This window comes from Heloderma suspectum, chromosome 4, assembly GCF_057233095.1.
Source record: "Heloderma suspectum isolate Gila_16-S chromosome 4, 16-S_ref, whole genome shotgun sequence".
NCBI classification, from domain to species: domain Eukaryota; kingdom Metazoa; phylum Chordata; class Lepidosauria; order Squamata; family Helodermatidae; genus Heloderma; species Heloderma suspectum.
In genome coordinates, this window is record NC_139461.1 from 43883842 (window position 1) to 43900193 (window position 16352).

Below are 16352 nucleotides of genomic sequence, written 5' to 3' on the forward strand. Positions count from 1 at the left end.
GTTTGCGCGCCAACCTGGCACTTCGCCTCCTTTCCGCGCCCTCCATCTGGCGCCGCTCTCTGCGTTGCGCATCTACTAAGTCTGCTATCTCTGCTCGGTCACTCCCTGGACTGCTTTCAAGTCTAGGAATGCTGGTGGGAGGAATCTCCGCCAGCTGTGGGCCCTGGGAAAGTGGAGCGCGCTCCTCTCCCAGGAGCGACTGCTTTTCCTTAGAATCAGAACTACTCTGGGATTCTATGGGCTCAGTGTCCACCCTGACACTGTCTTATGGATGGGTAACTGGTTAAAGAACAGAAGACAGAGAGTAGGAATCAATTGTCAGTTCTCACAGTGGAGGGATGTAAACAGTGAGTTCCTCCAATATCTGTAAAAATGATCTCGAGTTAGGGGTGAGGTGGACAAGTTTTGATGACACCAAATTATTTAGGGTGGGCCAAACAATTCCAAACTGGGAGAATGGCAATTGAAATGGCAAATGTGGTTCAGTGTAGGCAAGTATAAAGTGTAAAGTGATGTACACTGGGGCAAAAAATCCTAACCACATATATGCTGATGGGGTCTGAGATGGCAGTGAAGGATCAAGAAAGAGATCTTGGGGTTGTGGTAGATAGGTCACTGAAAACACTGATCCAGTCTGCAGCTGCTGTGAAAAGGGCAAACTCTATGCTGGGGATCATCAGGAAAGAAATAAAAAATAAAACTGCCAATAGCATACTGCCCTTCTACAAATCTATGGTGTGACCACTCTTGAATACTTTGTGTAGTGTTAGGCACTGCACCTCAGAAAGGATATTGTAGAGCTGGAAAATGTGCAGAAAGGGGCAACCAAAATGATCATGGGGCAGGAGCAACTGCCCTATAAGGAAATGTTACAATGTTGGGGGCTTTTTAGATAAGATAAAATATGAGTACCAGGGTGCATGATAGAGGGACAAAAGAGTGTAAGATAAGATTTGAGAAAAACCTTTACCAGTCGCCAGTAGATTGAGACAGGAGACAATCTTTTGCTGAAAACATTCTGCAGACATTTTTCTCTAGGAAGTATGAATTTATATGTAATTCTTAGTAAATAAGCAAGTTTTATATGGTTTTTATAAGAATGTTGTACATGCATAAGCCCCTGTGGCAATTTGTATTTTAGTAATGTTCTCATTAAGTGTGTTGTCCTATTTGTAATTTGTATTACCATTAATGTTACAGCCTAAAAATAAGAAAAAGGCTGAAACGCATTGGGCTTCCTACAATAATTTGTGTGTGTGTGCATCCTGAGAACCGGTTTCTCTTTTTTGTGATTTACTTTGGATGCTCACCTCCTTCTGTTTTCATGATAGAGGGGCACCATAAAATGATGCATGGTGTGTAGAAAGTGAATAGGGAGAAGTTTTTATCTCTCTCGCATAATAGTAGAACCTAGGATCCTCCAATGAACCTGAATTGTGTGAGATTCAGGAGAAGATGTAGTGGTGGCCACCAGCATGGATGGCTTTAAAAGAAGATTTGAAAAATTCATGGAGGAGAAGGCTATCAATGTCTCCTGGTCATGTGGGCTGCATATTCCCTCCAGTATCAGATGTAGTGTGCCTCATAACACCTGTTGCCAGGGAACATGAGTAGGAGGGTGCTGTTGTGTTCATGTCCTGTTGCTGGCTGCCCATAGGCAGCTGGTTGGCCACTGTATGATTAGAATTCTGGGCTACATAGGCCTTTGGTCTGAACTAGCCCATGTCCTCTTATGTGCCTTTGTGGTGGTGGGTAGGGTATTAGGAACTCTACTTTTCATGCTGACATGTGCCAAACTCTCTGCTTGGAAGCTCATCCGTATATAACTGCTATGCATATTATTGTGATTGAGCAGGGTATCAATCAAAAGAAGTAAAATATATAGATGTATTAATTTAAATAATAGTTCCCTCTATTTCCAATGTTCAGAGATGAGTGCTGAATGCTTATGTAGCCAAGATGGCACCATCCAGGCAGAAAAGGTTTGGGGGAACCTCATGTTTTGCAGAAGTAAAAAAATTCTGTTAGGAAAAAATCCTTAAGCCCCCATCTCCCCATGAGGATTGTGCATGCTCAGTGACCACTGAATTCTGATGGACTATTGGGAGGAAAATAGATAACTGGGTAGGAGCAGGAATTGAATGGAGTGTCCTGGAAGAAGACCTGGCTGTCAAGCAGGAGCACTCCACATTGCAACATCTAATTATGGGTCCTGTCCAACTTGTTAATAACTAAATAACTCTATGTTTATCCCTGACGATTATATGCTATTTCAGTGTAAAGGGTCTTGTCTACCTTCTGGAAAACTCCTAAGCCTCCAAAAGAAGGATGCTCTAATTGTGGGATCAGTGCCCAAGGACGCCTCCTTGCATGCCCTACTTGAGATATGGTGTGTTTGGATTTACGCTAATTTGGTTTCATTGCCAAATTATCCAGTACATTGCCTTAACCAATGTTTGTCATGAGACATATAACCTCAATCCACCAAGGGACATCCATTTGCAAAACACCCTTCTGAGTGCATCTTCTAGAAGTGCCCATCAGCTCTGTGTGCTTGTGTGTGTGCAAACTGATTCCAGGCATACCCTTCCCTCAACTGGTAATCGGAACTGCCCAGCCCCAAACAGGCAAGCAGCATGGGCAACCCCACAACAGATGATAAAGATAGCAAAAGCTTTCTTGTTTTTCTCAGATGAAGGGGGAGATCTTTAGCTTTCCCTAACCTGGTGGCCTCCAGATGTTTTGGACTACAACTCCCAGCATTCCTGACTATTGGCCATGTTGACTGGGGCTGATGGGAGTTGAAGTCTTCTCATAGAAGAGAACAGGAAGTTGATTTGTTCACATGGAACCATGAATTTTCATATCATGGCCAATTCCATCAACCTTACGTCAGCGGATACGAATCCATCTTGTTGCATTTCATAAGCTTATGGCCCAGGGTGTTACCGACAGAATGTTGAAACTACCCTTTATTGAAACTATTTCATGAAGGAGTGGAGCAGCTGTCAAGCAGTAAATGGAACGAGGAAATAGGAACCACCCTTCCTCACTGCTTAATTAAATAATGATTCACAAGGCATTCAGACATTTTACAGTTCAATAACACGGCTCCAATTGACAGGGATGGGTCTATGCACTGATATAAGAATCAAACTTTGAACCCTGGAGATAGGTTTGAAGAAGAATCAGGCTTTTATCTTTCTAAGAAGGACATATTTCCCTGTAAAATATGACTAAGATAGAATCTACCCAAACACAGCATCCAGTAAAAGTGATGTTTAGCTATACAACATTCAGTGGATTCCTTTCACGCATGTTGAACAAAGCAAGAACATCATTAAGGCCTTACTGCAGAATGTTAACAGATGCAGGTGGAACAGATAAACTAGAGTACACAAATTAGGAACTACAAAAAATAAATAAAAAGGAGAGTCTTTGCTTGGTTCAAATGTAATGGCTAGCATCACTGGATTGGAGTAGAAACCTAGGTTCAAAGAAGTGGGTTTATGTTTCGGGGCTCAGAACCTGCTTTGTAGTCAGGTTCTTGGGAATGTTACTTGTCTTTTAGCATCACCAGTTTGGCTTTCTGTGAAATTCTGTGATTGGGCATGTCCACTACAGCGACCATTTTGTGAACATGAATCCCCCGTGGCAGCCATTGTGTGATAGCACCCATGGTACTTTCTCAAATCCCAAATGTGTCTATTGATCCAAAAAGGTTGAAGACACCCTGGCTATAGCTTGGCTGTTGGGGAGAGTTGATTAAATAAAAAGAGGATGATACTTCTTTTATGAAATTTTGATTCTTAAAAAAATGAAAGTAGAACACATTTTTAAAAATTACATTTCTATATTTGCCAACAGCCAACACTGTTTGGTTGGTTCACAAATGTTGATAGTGTTAGAAATGGACTGTTCTATCTACCATCAGTATATACTAGAGGAAAAAGATCACTAGAAAATTGACTCCTTGTAGAATATGATTGTTAATACTTGGCATAAGAGACAACCTTAATAGTCACAGTTAAATGAAGGCTTTTAAAGTAATCTCCCATTTGCCTTTAGTTTAGGAGAATAAGTAAAGCAGTAAATTTGCTTTGCAATTTCTATTGTAAAGAAACTGTAGAGGAGCCGTTTCTACTGTAGAGGAGCAGTTATAAGATACTAGGTGGAGAATCAACCTTTGAACAGCAAGCGCAACATTTTAATGGACTATAGAATGTGAGTCATTCCACCCATAAATGAGGAAATCAGGGAGGCAACCGAAGGAGAAAGTGTTGTAATAATGAGTGACTTCAGTTACCCTCCCATAGACTGAATAAATGTGTGTGGGGGCCGATCTACATTACGCCTGTAGGTGTCCTGTCAGGTTAAACGCTCTCGCATTAAAACGTGATTATCCACGCTCACCCATTTTCCCCGTTGTGGTGCTTCATTGAATGCGCGAGCTCGGTTCACACTCGAGCGCTGTGCTGTTTTCCTGCTCTTAAAGATGGAGGCTCTCATTGGAGGATCAGAAACTCTTCCTGTTTCTGCTGATTCCATGCCCACCACGCTCACAGCTCTCGACGGCCCCATGTTGTCTTCCGGCTACTGATTGCATAGCTTCCTCAGCACTCAATGTTTCCTCAGCAACAAGCAAAGGGCTGGATGTGTGTGTGCTTGTCTGATCTCGGAAGCTAAGCAGGGTCGGCCCTGGTCAGTAGTTGGATGGGCGACTGCTTGGGAATCAGGCTTCCTGCACTGAGCAGGGGATTGTTCTATCCCTTCAAATGAGACTAAGTTTTACCTCCTCCTATCCCCTGCTTTGGATATATTTTTTTAAATGAAGGCGTTATCTTCGAAGAATTGTGACTTCTCCGCAATTCCCCCCCCCTTAATTCTGGCATGATCTTCGAAGATTCGAAAACTCAAAGATTCAAAGCTTCAAATCTTTAAATTTTCGAATCTTCGAAGATCATGCCTGAATTAGAAAAAAAAAAATCTCGGAGAAGCCACGATTCTTTGAAGATAATGCCTTAATTAAAAAAAAAACAAAACCTGAAGCAGAGGATAGGAGGGGGTAAAACCTAGTCTCATTTGAAGGGATAGAACTGTGATAAAATGTGATAACATTGTGGTGTTTCCAGCTTTGTTCAAACAAAGCTTCAGCATCACTATTAGCAACAGTGTTTCTCCTTGCCTCCAAAAGCTTACAATCTAAAGTTTGATAGGAGAGTGAGATGTCAGGGAGGGATGTGCTGGGAGAGACATGGGTAAGAAGGAAATGCAGTTGTGCACATATAGGATATTTTCACATGTGAGCCTTAACACAGGAAGCTTTGAGACTCTCTTGTGCCACTTATGTTAATGTCCAATGGTTGATGATCTGGAGGAATACATGAAGAAGAGGCATTTGTAATGTGAATGCACATTGTGGCCATTTTAGTTTTTTTACCTTTGCATTACAAACCAATCCTGAACAGCAGCCATTACTTTAAACATCCTGTGTGAAAAACAACCCCGCAAGACACTAGGGTTCTTCAAATGTGCATACAATGCGTGGGGAAGATAGCCCAGGGACAGTGGGGCCCATTCCTGGCCTATACATATTAGCTAGGTCAAGGGTTCCTAATCTTTTTGGCTCAGTGGGCACATTTGGAAGTTTGATCTGAGTGTCATTTGTGCTCTCACAAAATGGCTGCTATGCGGGTACCTTGCCCACTCATAAAATGGCTGCCATGGTCGACATGGCTGGTCACAAAACACTTGTTTCCCAGGAGACAAATTGGTGAGACTAAAAGAAAAGCAACTTGCCCAAGGACCTAAGTACAAGGCAGAGGTGGTGTCTGAGCTCTTAAAAACCAAAACTCTTATTTTGAACCCCAATAAAGATGGCACTGCAGACCAGCACTATGCAACAAAACAGCCTCCTAGTTTAATTTTTTTTAATTTAAAAAATCTGAAGAAATAAAATAAAAATCAGGAGGGGCAGGTAGCCTGGCAGGTGTTAGAAGAGAAGTCCATGGGCTCATTGGAACCCATGGGCACCATGTTGGAGACCCCAGAGCTAGGTTGTGTGTACAAACTGGATGCGTGTAGGCTCTTTGTAGGAATTCTGCAAAACTGCGTTCCAATTCCCCACCCACTGTGTGATCAGTATAGACACTTTGGTTATCTGAAGAGGACCTTAGCTGTGAACGAGGATGAAGACTGGAGTGCATATGTGTTAAACAAGGGCGTTGCAAGTTTTGAGAAGGGTTTGAATGTGTTCTGGGAAGAAGTTCAGACAGAAGAGCTGTCCAAATGTTGCAGCAGTAATATTCAACCTTTTCACACCCAGGACCTGCCTTTAGCCCAAGCATGCATTTGTAGAGCCACTTTTTCTTTTTTTAACTATATATTTGTACTGTTGTGAACCACCTTAGGTCAGGCTGCAGCCAAATAGTCTAAGTGAACCTCTTTCAGCCCGAGGGCTGAATTCCATTTCAGAGAAGCTCTCGGGGGCTTCATTCCAGTGGTGGGCGGGGCTGAAGGCAAAAGGGGCATGGCCAAATAAATAGCAGCATGTTGTAGCTTACAGCTCTTACTGCCAGCTCAGCCTTAGGAAAGGCATTTCAGCCTTTTAGAATGGAGGAAAAACTGCACAAAAGCCAGGAAACCACCAAAAGATTTCTGATTGGGGGAGAGGGGGCAGGCCCAGGGGAAGGGGATGTGGCCATCTGGTGAACCCAGGAGGGCTGGATTTGGCACGTGGGCATGAGGTTCTCCACCCCTGCAGTAGTTGTTTTTGATCTATCAGTTGAAGAGCAATGTGTTAGATGAGAAATTAGAAGCCCAGGGCTTTCTTCACATGGAGCTTTTATCCTGCGATTGAGATGGCTCCTTCACAGAAGTTTGTGGGCTCTTTACGTGAACCTCCAAGGCATCTCCTGCACTAAATGCCCTTTGTTCCATTTTTGAATAGATCGCAGATAATGAGCTATCAAATTACCCCCTTGTGTTCCACTTGAGTTGCCTCTGTGAAAAGAGGAAAAGTGGCAAGAAGAGGAGCGACATCAATGAAAGATAATGGGAGACTCAGATATAGGGAGAAGGAGGGGGAAATGGGAGGAGAAAGGAAGGCATCTTTTGATCATCATGACTTGAGTGAGCTTCAAAATATGAATGCTCATAACCTGTACGACTCTCAAATACTAAATATTATTGCATATCATCTATAAAATATTAGAAGAAGAAAATTCATTTCCAACTGACAGCAATGCCGCTATTGCTGCTACTAAAAGTACAAAAAAATACAATTATCCTGCACTAACAGGAGGACCATGTTCATTGCAGTTAATTAATATAGACAGTATTAACAATCTCTGTTTCTTTTTCCTCTTTCCTGCAGGTTGTTTGCCAAAGTATAAATCAACTGCAGTTCAATGGACCTCTGGAGGACAAGACCTTTTCTGTTGAAGAGGGCAGAGTAACAATGCAGTATTTATATCGGGTAATCTGATGTACTGGCTCCTTGCTTTCATTTGAAAGAAATGTGCAAAAATGACTGAAGGTGTTTGAAAATGATCCATTTAATTTTACTACTTTTGAAAGAATATAGACAATGAGGGGAGGGAGGGGTGGGAGAAAACATGAGATATGAAAGAAAAATTGGAGTTCTGATTTGTTTCCTTTTCTGTGTTCTAGTTTACATTTGAATCGCCTGTTGACAGCTTGCGACTAACTGGTGATAAAGCCGGCATCATAGACATTGCACCAAAGGATGGGATTCTGTATATTAATGGGTCTCTAAACTGGGAAACCCAACAGGTCCACAAGCTGCAGGTAAAACAAGGATTTAAGTTCAGTAGAAGATGAGATCAAAAGTCCATCTAGTGCAGTATTTTGCTTTCTTCCCAAAATGGCCAAGGTTATGCATGATGCAATAGCTCTCTCCCACTCTTGCTCCACAGGAAATGGTGTTCACTGGCATATTGCCTGTGAAGCACAAAAATTCCACTCAGCTATCATGACTAATCACCACTGAGAGCCATTTAACATCAACACCAGCTATAAAATAGCAGAAGAATCTGATCACTCTTTCTCCTATTACTTCAAAAGGTCCATTCACCCATATTCAAAACCCTTGGAGGGGACGGTGGCCCTGTCTTACCCCCCCACTCCCCACACACACATTGGTCATTTCCTCTCAAAAAGGCTCACTCGCTCTTTTTCAGATTGAGCCATTCTGGGGTTGCTTCATTTTGGCTGCCATTTACAACTGTAAATGAGACAGGCAGGGAACCAGCAGAAAGTATCACAGTGCTATATGGGTGTGCCCAGCACATGCCCATTCCCCATCCCTTAATTCAAGGGTGGGCACATATGGCCCATGGGCCACATGCAGCTCCCACTGACCCCATGGTGCGGCCCCCTGGTGCTGCACCACGAGATTCAGTGTTGGCAAAACAAAATTAATTATAATTAATTAATGTTTTACTGTTATGTTTTACTGTTTTTAATGTTCTTGCTTGTTACTTTTTTAAGGTTTCATTGTTTTAAGTGGTTGTGCACTGCCTTGATGGCTTTTTAGGAAATAAGGTGGCATATCAGTATTAACAATAAATAAATGGCACAGCCTCAGCTGTTGAGAAGAGAGGAGGAGACAGGGTTGGGAAGAAGTAGGTTGGAAATTTTTAAAAAGTTGACCATGAATTGGGTATTCCCTTACCACTGTGAGCCAGTGGTATGATACAATGGCATTTCCGTATCACCTGTAATGTATCCTTCCAGCCTAACTAACTAAGGCCATAATCCTATGCATGTTTAGAAGGAAAAAATGCCTACAACTCTCAGCATGGGCCAGCCAGCCATGCTGGTTGGGGAATGCTGGGAGTTGTTGGACTTTGTTCCATCTAAACATGCGTAGGATTGCACCCTCACTAACTTACAGGGCCAGTCTTATCATTAGGCAGAGTGAAGTGACTGCCTCAGGAAGCAGGTTTTGGGTGTTATGAAAAGGTAGCAAATTGTTAGTTTTGCTATGCATTTTGCTATGTATTTTTTTACTGTCAGGGACAGGAAGAGTCACTCATGGTATTTTCTGCGTCATATGCCAAAATAACCTGTCTGGCTTTTAGGTACTTGCTTTGACTTTGCATTGACTTTGGTGGGGGTGGAGGCACCATTTACTGCTTTGCCTTAGGCCTGACCTGTAAACAAACAAACTCAGACGTGAAAGAAACAATGAATTGAGTTACAGAAATTACTTTGTTTTAATATATCTTCCTTCTCTTTCCTCCCAACTCCCAAATTAGGTGGAAGGTTTGGATGTAAATGGGCAAAGAGTGAAAGGTCCATATTCTATCACTATAAATGTAGAAGATATCAATGACAACCCACCCCAGTTTAATCAGAAAACGTACAAGGGAGTAGTGAGACAAAACGCCCGCCCAGGTATTTATTTCATTCCATATTTTCTTGAGCTTATATTTGAGCCTCCTAGAAGTTCTGGATGGGTAACAAACATGACAAATTAATATAAAACAATGATTATCAAGCTGTGTCCACAGTGTATTTTCAAGTAGTCTGAGAGACCATGACAGAAAAAGCTGAAGAGCTGAAAATATCATTGACATTTCCAAGGTAGTTGCTAGTGTTACTGAAGAGGCTAGCCACTTCTCAGTTCCACATATGAATTGAAGAACATCTTGCCTCTTCACTATGCATACAAATGTAGTAGAAACATTAAAGAAGCCCTGATCACATGATTCTTCCCTGACCTTGTGTAAATGTTTCAGGGACATGGGGCATGTGCAAAGTTCGAGATGCTTTTGCAACCTTGGGTGCTTCTAGACAATGCTTTTATCACACCTTCACGGAATTTTACAGGGGTTCAGATGATGACAATGTCTTCCACTTATATCCCTCCCATGTTTTTTCACCACTTCTTCTATCTTTTTTTTTTTACCATGCAATATTACTTAAGTTGGAATAGCTGTCCAGTGCCTCCTGACTGTTAACACTAGGATCCATCCATCTGGAAGTGCCCTTTAACCAAAAATCCACCCCACTTCTTTTCAGGAGCATTTGTGCCTTGCCTAACAATCCAACTTTCTTTTTTCATCCACTTTGGGCGCTGCTGAAATGTAAAGGAGAGGGGGCAGCTGGGAAACTGAGGCTGACAGCTGAGAAAATGGAGATACAAAGGACATAAAATAAGAGGGACAATGCAGAGTTGGTAAGGAATGACCACGAGGCCCAACATTTCAAAGGTCCCAGTGTTAAAGGTTATAAATATTTTACTTAGGATGCTAGAATTCCTAAAGTCTGTTGTACCATGAAGGTCTTGATGTTTCCAATTAAAAAGCTAGGATTCTATTAGTGGCCTAAATTGTCCTATTGTTCTGAAGAAGTTGGTGTGTACACTTAAATCATGGTTGACTCTCAGCGGTTGCCATTCAGAGGAGAACGACACCTTCAGTTCCTGTCCTCTTAATGTGTGTTTATTTTCCTTTTAAATCCAAACAGGAAGGGCCTTCATGTCCGTCAGTGCTACTGATCGTGATGACCCCACTACTCCACATGCACAGCTGAGCTACAGCATTGTTCAACATTTCCCCAACCCTTACAAGGAGATGCTCTTTCAGATTAACAATGTCACAGGAGCCATTTCCACAACTCCTGCTGGTAGGCAAATCTACTTTTGATTGGTACCCAGATTTAGAATAACTAAGGGAAAAATCCAATGCATGTTTAGACAGAAAAAAGTCCATGGTTGGCTAGGGAATGCTAAGAATTGTAGGACTTCTTTCTGCCTGAACACGCAAAGGATTGCAGTCTGAATTTAAAAAGTGTGGGCTACCCTTAGATAATAACATCAGGCTGTGTGAAGTGCAGCATTCTTTCATACTTTTGAAACTCCTTAGGTTTGTGGTGAAAGAGCAGCTCTGCAAATATACTCTAAACTGCTGAGTGAACTCCTAGTAAAACCAAGAGCAAAATAGCCCATTGTTTTAGTGGACATGAGATGAGATGCTAAGCTACTGTTACTTTTGCTAACTGTGCTGCTCTCTGTTTCCATGAGATGAAGGAAGAAGCCAGAACATGACATGTAGCCACATAACATGACAACTAGCCCCATCTAGCCCAGTACAGATGTAACATTAGTTCAGTGGTGCTGAACTTATTTCAGCCCAAGGGCCAAATTCCATTTTGGAGTAGCTCTCCACATTCCAATGGTGGGAGAAGGTGAAGGCAAAAAGGGCAAGGCCCCAAACCCCAGCATATTCTAGCTCTTAGGAGAGGCATTCCAACTTTTTAGAATGGGGAAAAAACCGCGCAAAAGCCAGGAAACCACCAAACGATGACTAGTTGATGAAAGGGGGTGTGGCCAGGTGAAGGGGTTATAGCCATCTGGGGAACCCAGGAGGGCCTAATTTGGCCCTCATGCCTGAGGTACTGCACCCCTGTGTTAGTTCCATAGAAACCATGGCTTGCAAAGCCGGAGACAGACTTAGGAACTCCCCCTCCTTTCCCTCATCAGCATTAGCCATAATTAGTTTTACATGAGCGGCAGTGCTAACCATGGTTAATGCTAACCATGTTTCCCTCATAAACTGTAGCTGCCTATTGGAAGCATGTTTTGGGGCCCAGTCCAAAGTGGTGGTGGTTACTTTTATAGCCATGTGTGGTTTGGGACCAGGTTATCTGAAGGAGCACTTTCCCTTGTATGAACTTGCCTGTTTACTATGATCATCAGGGGACACACTCTTAAATGTTCCATTTATCCTAACAATCCACCTTGTCTTCTTGGTAGACATGGTTTGGCTCTGGGACACCTTCTCAAGGGAGGCTGTCTCTAGTGGCTTTCTGCCACAGAGTGAAGACCTTTCTTTTCAGAAAGGCTTTTGGATAAGCCATATATTCAACCTGGATCTAAGCTGACTGCTTATTACGTTGGGTTATGATTTCCATGCTGCTATTTTTATAGCATTTGCTTTTATTTAATACATATATTTTATCTTGCTGTTTTTATGCTGCTTTAAATTGAATCTGTACTATTCATTGGAATTGCATTGTTTTTATTTTAGGTTGGAATTACCTTGGACTGTTTTTAGGCAAGGAAGGATAGGATTTTTCAAAATAAAGCAAATCAATAAGCACCAACAAAGGAAGGAATGTAAGGGACATGGGGAAGGATTGTGCATTCCTCCTGACTGGAAAACCATGGTTTGCAAAGAACCAGCATTACGGCTAGACTGAAAACAAAGACAGGGGCAGGGGGAATCTAAAGTAGAAGTTATGGAAACTGGCATGGATGTGCATGTAAAGTGAAACCATGGTTAATGCTGTCAAAGGAACCAGACTGGGGGAGACTGAATGTTTTCAAGTCTGACTCCTATTTTATAAGCCATGATTTACAAGGGTATCAGCATTACATTTGCACACGGCCTTCATCAAGAGAATATTGCACCAGTTAAATGAAGCTCATTGTTTCACTTATTTTCTTTCCAGGAGCTCGTTATTTAGATCCAGCAAAAGAGACCAGTTTTATCCTTGTCGTGGCAGTCAACGATATGGCAGGACAGTCCATAAATTCTTTTGCCACCACCACTGATGTGGAAATCACTGTGATGGAAAACCTCTGGAAATCTCCTCCACCCGTAAAGATCTTGGAGAACTCTACTGAATCCCACCCCGTGGCCATCACTAAGGTAAGATCTAAAAATCACCAACAGGCTCAGAATCAAAAGTTTGAAGCTTGGCTTCCGATTTCCCCATGTACTTGCTACACTTGGCCCAGGCAGCAAATTCACTTTAGTGTAGCATCCAAATGCGACCTTGAGTATTTATTTATTTATTTATTACATTTCTATCCCACCTTTTTTCCTCCTTAAGGAACCCAGGGCGGCATACATAGTCCTCCTCCTCCTCCATTTTATCCTCACAACAACAACCCTGTGAGGTGGGTCGGGCCGACAGTCTGTGACTGGCCCAAAGTCACCCAGTGAGCTTCCATGGCCGAGTGGGGCCTAGAACCCGGATCTCCCAACTCCCAGTCCAGCACTCTAGCCACTACCCTACACTGGCTTGAGAAAGCATTGAAGAGAGAAAGAGTAGAAACCTATGTTGAATTGAATGTAACTTTGTTGCTGCCATCATCCTGAGATCTGAAATTGACTGGCAAGGAATTAAGGAGAGGCAAAAAAACAACAACTTCTTTACATGCAATAACCCAAAATGAATTTATGGAATTCAGTGCTGCACAATGCGGTGATAGTCATCAGCTTAGATGGCTTTAAAGTGGTAACAGGCAAATGGATGGAGGATAAGTCTACCAGTGGCTATTAGTCATGATGGTTATGGAGAATATCCACGTTTATATGCCACTGAAAACCAGTTGTGGGGGCTGCGGGGGGGGGGCAACAGCTACTGTGTTGTTGTTGTTGTTCAGTCGTTCAGTCGTGTCCGACTCTTCGTGACCCCATGGACCATAGCATGCCAGGCCTTCCTGTCCTGCGCTCTCTCCCAGAGCGTGCTCAAGTTCATATTCATTGCATCGGTGATGCTATCTAGCCATCTCATCCTCTGCCACCCCCTTCTCCTTTTGCCTTCAGTCTTTCCCAGCATCAGGGTCTTTTCCAGAGAGTTTTCTCTTCGCATTAGGTGGCCAAAATAGTTGAGCTTCAGTTTCAGTATCTGTCCCTCCAATGAGCACTCAGGGTTGATTTCCTTTAGGATGGACTGATTTGACCTCCTTGCAGTCCAGGGGACTCGTAAGAGTCTTCTCCAGCACCACAGTTCGAAAGCATCAATTCTTTGCGCTCAGCCTTCCTTATAGTCCAGCTCTCACAGCCATACGTTACTACTGGGAAAACCATAGCTTTGATTAGACGGACCTTTGTCGGCAAGGTGATGTCTCTGCTTCTGGCTATGCTGTCTAGGTTTGCCATAGCTTTCCTCCCAAGGAGCAAGCGTCTTTTAATTTCATGGCTACAGTCTCCGTATGCGGTGATCTTGGAGCCCAAGAAAGTAAAATCTGTCACTGCTTCCATTTCTTCCCCTTCTATATGCCAGGAAATGATGGGGCCAGATGCCATGATGGTCGTTTTTTTAATGTTGAGTTTCAAACCAGCTTTTGCACTCTCCTCTTTCACCCTCAACAAGAGGCTCTTTAGATCCTCTTCGCTTTCTGCCATTAGGGTGGTATCGTCTGCATATCAGAGGTTGTTGATAATTCTCACAGCAATCTTACTTCCGACCTGTGATTCATCCAACCCAGCGTTTCTCATGATGTACTCTGCATATAAGTTAAATAAGCAGGATGACAATATGCAGCCTTGTCGTACTCCTTTCCCAATTTTGAACTACTCGGTTGTTCCATGTCCGGTTCTTACTGTTGCTTCTTGACCCTCGTACAGGTTTCTCAGGAGACAGGTAAGGTGGTCTGGTACTCCCATCACTTTAAGAATTTGCCATAGTTTGGTGTGATCCACACAATCAAAGGCTTTAGCGTAGTCAATGAAGCAGAAATAGACATTTTTCTGGAATTCTCTTGCTTTCTCCATGATCCAGCGAATGTTGGCAATTTGATCTCTAGTTCCCCTGCCTCTTTGAAACCCAGCTTGTACTTCCGGTAGTTCTCGGTTCGCATACTGCTGAAGCCTAGCTTGTAGGATTTTGAGCATCACCTTGCTGGCATGTGAAATGAGCGCAATTGTGCGGTAGTTTGAACACTCTTTGGTGTTGCCCTTCTTTGGAACTGGAATGTAAACTGACCTTTTCCAGTCTTGCGGCCATTGTTGAGTGTTCCAAATTTGTTGGCATATTGAGTGCAGCACTTTAACAGCATCATCTTTTAGGATTGTAAATAGCTCAGCTGGAATACTGTGATCTCTGCTAGCTTTGTTGTTACTAATGCTTCCTAAGGCCCACTTGACTTCACTCTCGAGGATGTCCGGCTCAAGTTCAGTGACTGCACTATCATGGTTATCAGGGACATTAAGATCTTCCCTGTATAGTTCTTCTGTGTATTCTTTCTACCTCTTCTTAATCTCATCTGCTTCTGTTAGGTCCCTGCCTTCTTTGTCCTTGATCATGCCCGTCTTTGCACAAAACGTTCCCTTGAGATCTCCAATTTTCTTGAAGAGATCTCTAGTCTTTCCCATTCTGTTGTTTTCCTCAATTTCTTTGCATTGTTCATTTAAGAAGGCCTTCTTGTCTCTCCTTGCTATTCTCTGGAACTCTGCATTCAGTTGGATATATCTTCCCCTTTCTCCCTTGCTTTTCGCTTCCCTTCTTTCCTCAGCTACTTGTAAAGCCTCATCAGACAGCCACTTGGCTTTCTTGCATTTCTTTTTCTTTGGGATGGATTTCGTTGCTGCCTCCTGAACAATGTTACGGACCTCCGTCCATAGTTCCTCAGGCACTCTGTCTATCAGGTCTAATTCCTTAAATCTATTCCTCACCTCCACTGTATATTCATAAGGGATATGATTTAGATCATACCAGAATGGTTTAGTGGTTTTCCCTACGTTCTTCAATTTAAGCCGAAATTTTGCAACAAGAAGCTCATGATCTGAGCCACAGTAAGCTCCAGGTCTTGTTTTTACTGACTGTATGGAGCTTCTCCATCTTTGGCTGCAAAGGACATAATCAATCTGATTTCGATATTGACCATCTGGTGATGTCCATGTGTAGAGTCGCCTCTTCTGCTGTTGGAAAAGAGCGTTTGCTATGATCAGCGTGTTCTCTTGGCAAAACTCTATTAGCTTTTGTCCTGCTTCATTTTGTACACCAAGGCCATGCCTGCCTGTTATCCCGGTGATTTCTTGACTTCCTACTTTAGCATTCCAATCCCCTATGATGAAGAGGACATCTTTTTTTGGTGTTAGTTCTAGAAGATGTTGTAGGTCTTCATAGAACCGATCAACCTCAGCTTCTTTGGCATCAGTGGTTGGGGCATAGACTTGAATTACTGTGATGTTGAATGGTTTGCCTTGGATTCATACTGAGATCATTCTATCGTTTTTAAGATTGTACCCCAGGACTGCTTTTCCCACCCTTTTGTTGACTATGAGTGCTACTCCATTTCTTCTAAGGGATTCTTGCCCAGAGTAGTAGATATGATGGTCACCTGAATTAAATTCGCCCATGCCTGTCCATTTTAGTTCGCTGATTCCCAAGATGTCGATGTTCAATCTTGCCATCTCATATTTGACCACCTCCAGCTTCCCTTGATTCATTGATCTGACATTCCAGGTTCCTAAACAATATTGTTCTTTACAGCATCGGATTTTCTTTTCACCACCAGACACATCCACAGCTGAGTGTCCTTTCGGCTTTGGCCCAGCCACTTCACTCTTTCTGGCGCTACTTGGAAATAC

At 42.8% G+C, this 16352-nt stretch overlaps 2 protein-coding genes across 3 annotated transcripts in view; one reads left to right on the forward strand and one right to left on the reverse strand.

Annotated features, from left to right (window-relative positions):
* PDP1 (pyruvate dehydrogenase phosphatase catalytic subunit 1) overlaps positions 1-16352 on the reverse strand; it is a 163114-nt gene that overhangs the window by 36146 nt on the left and 110616 nt on the right. The gene's annotated exons all lie outside the window — the stretch shown is intronic.
* The window catches only part of CDH17 (cadherin 17), a 52254-nt gene that overhangs the window by 5873 nt on the left and 30029 nt on the right, over positions 1-16352 (forward strand). For both annotated transcript variants that reach the window (XM_084849127.1, XM_084849128.1), the window contains exons 3-7: positions 7376-7477; positions 7672-7809; positions 9282-9420; positions 10495-10653; positions 12481-12680. In XM_084849127.1, coding sequence (XP_084705253.1) covers positions 7376-7477; positions 7672-7809; positions 9282-9420; positions 10495-10653; positions 12481-12680 — 738 coding nt within the window. The remainder of the gene's footprint in view (positions 1-7375; positions 7478-7671; positions 7810-9281; positions 9421-10494; positions 10654-12480; positions 12681-16352) is intronic.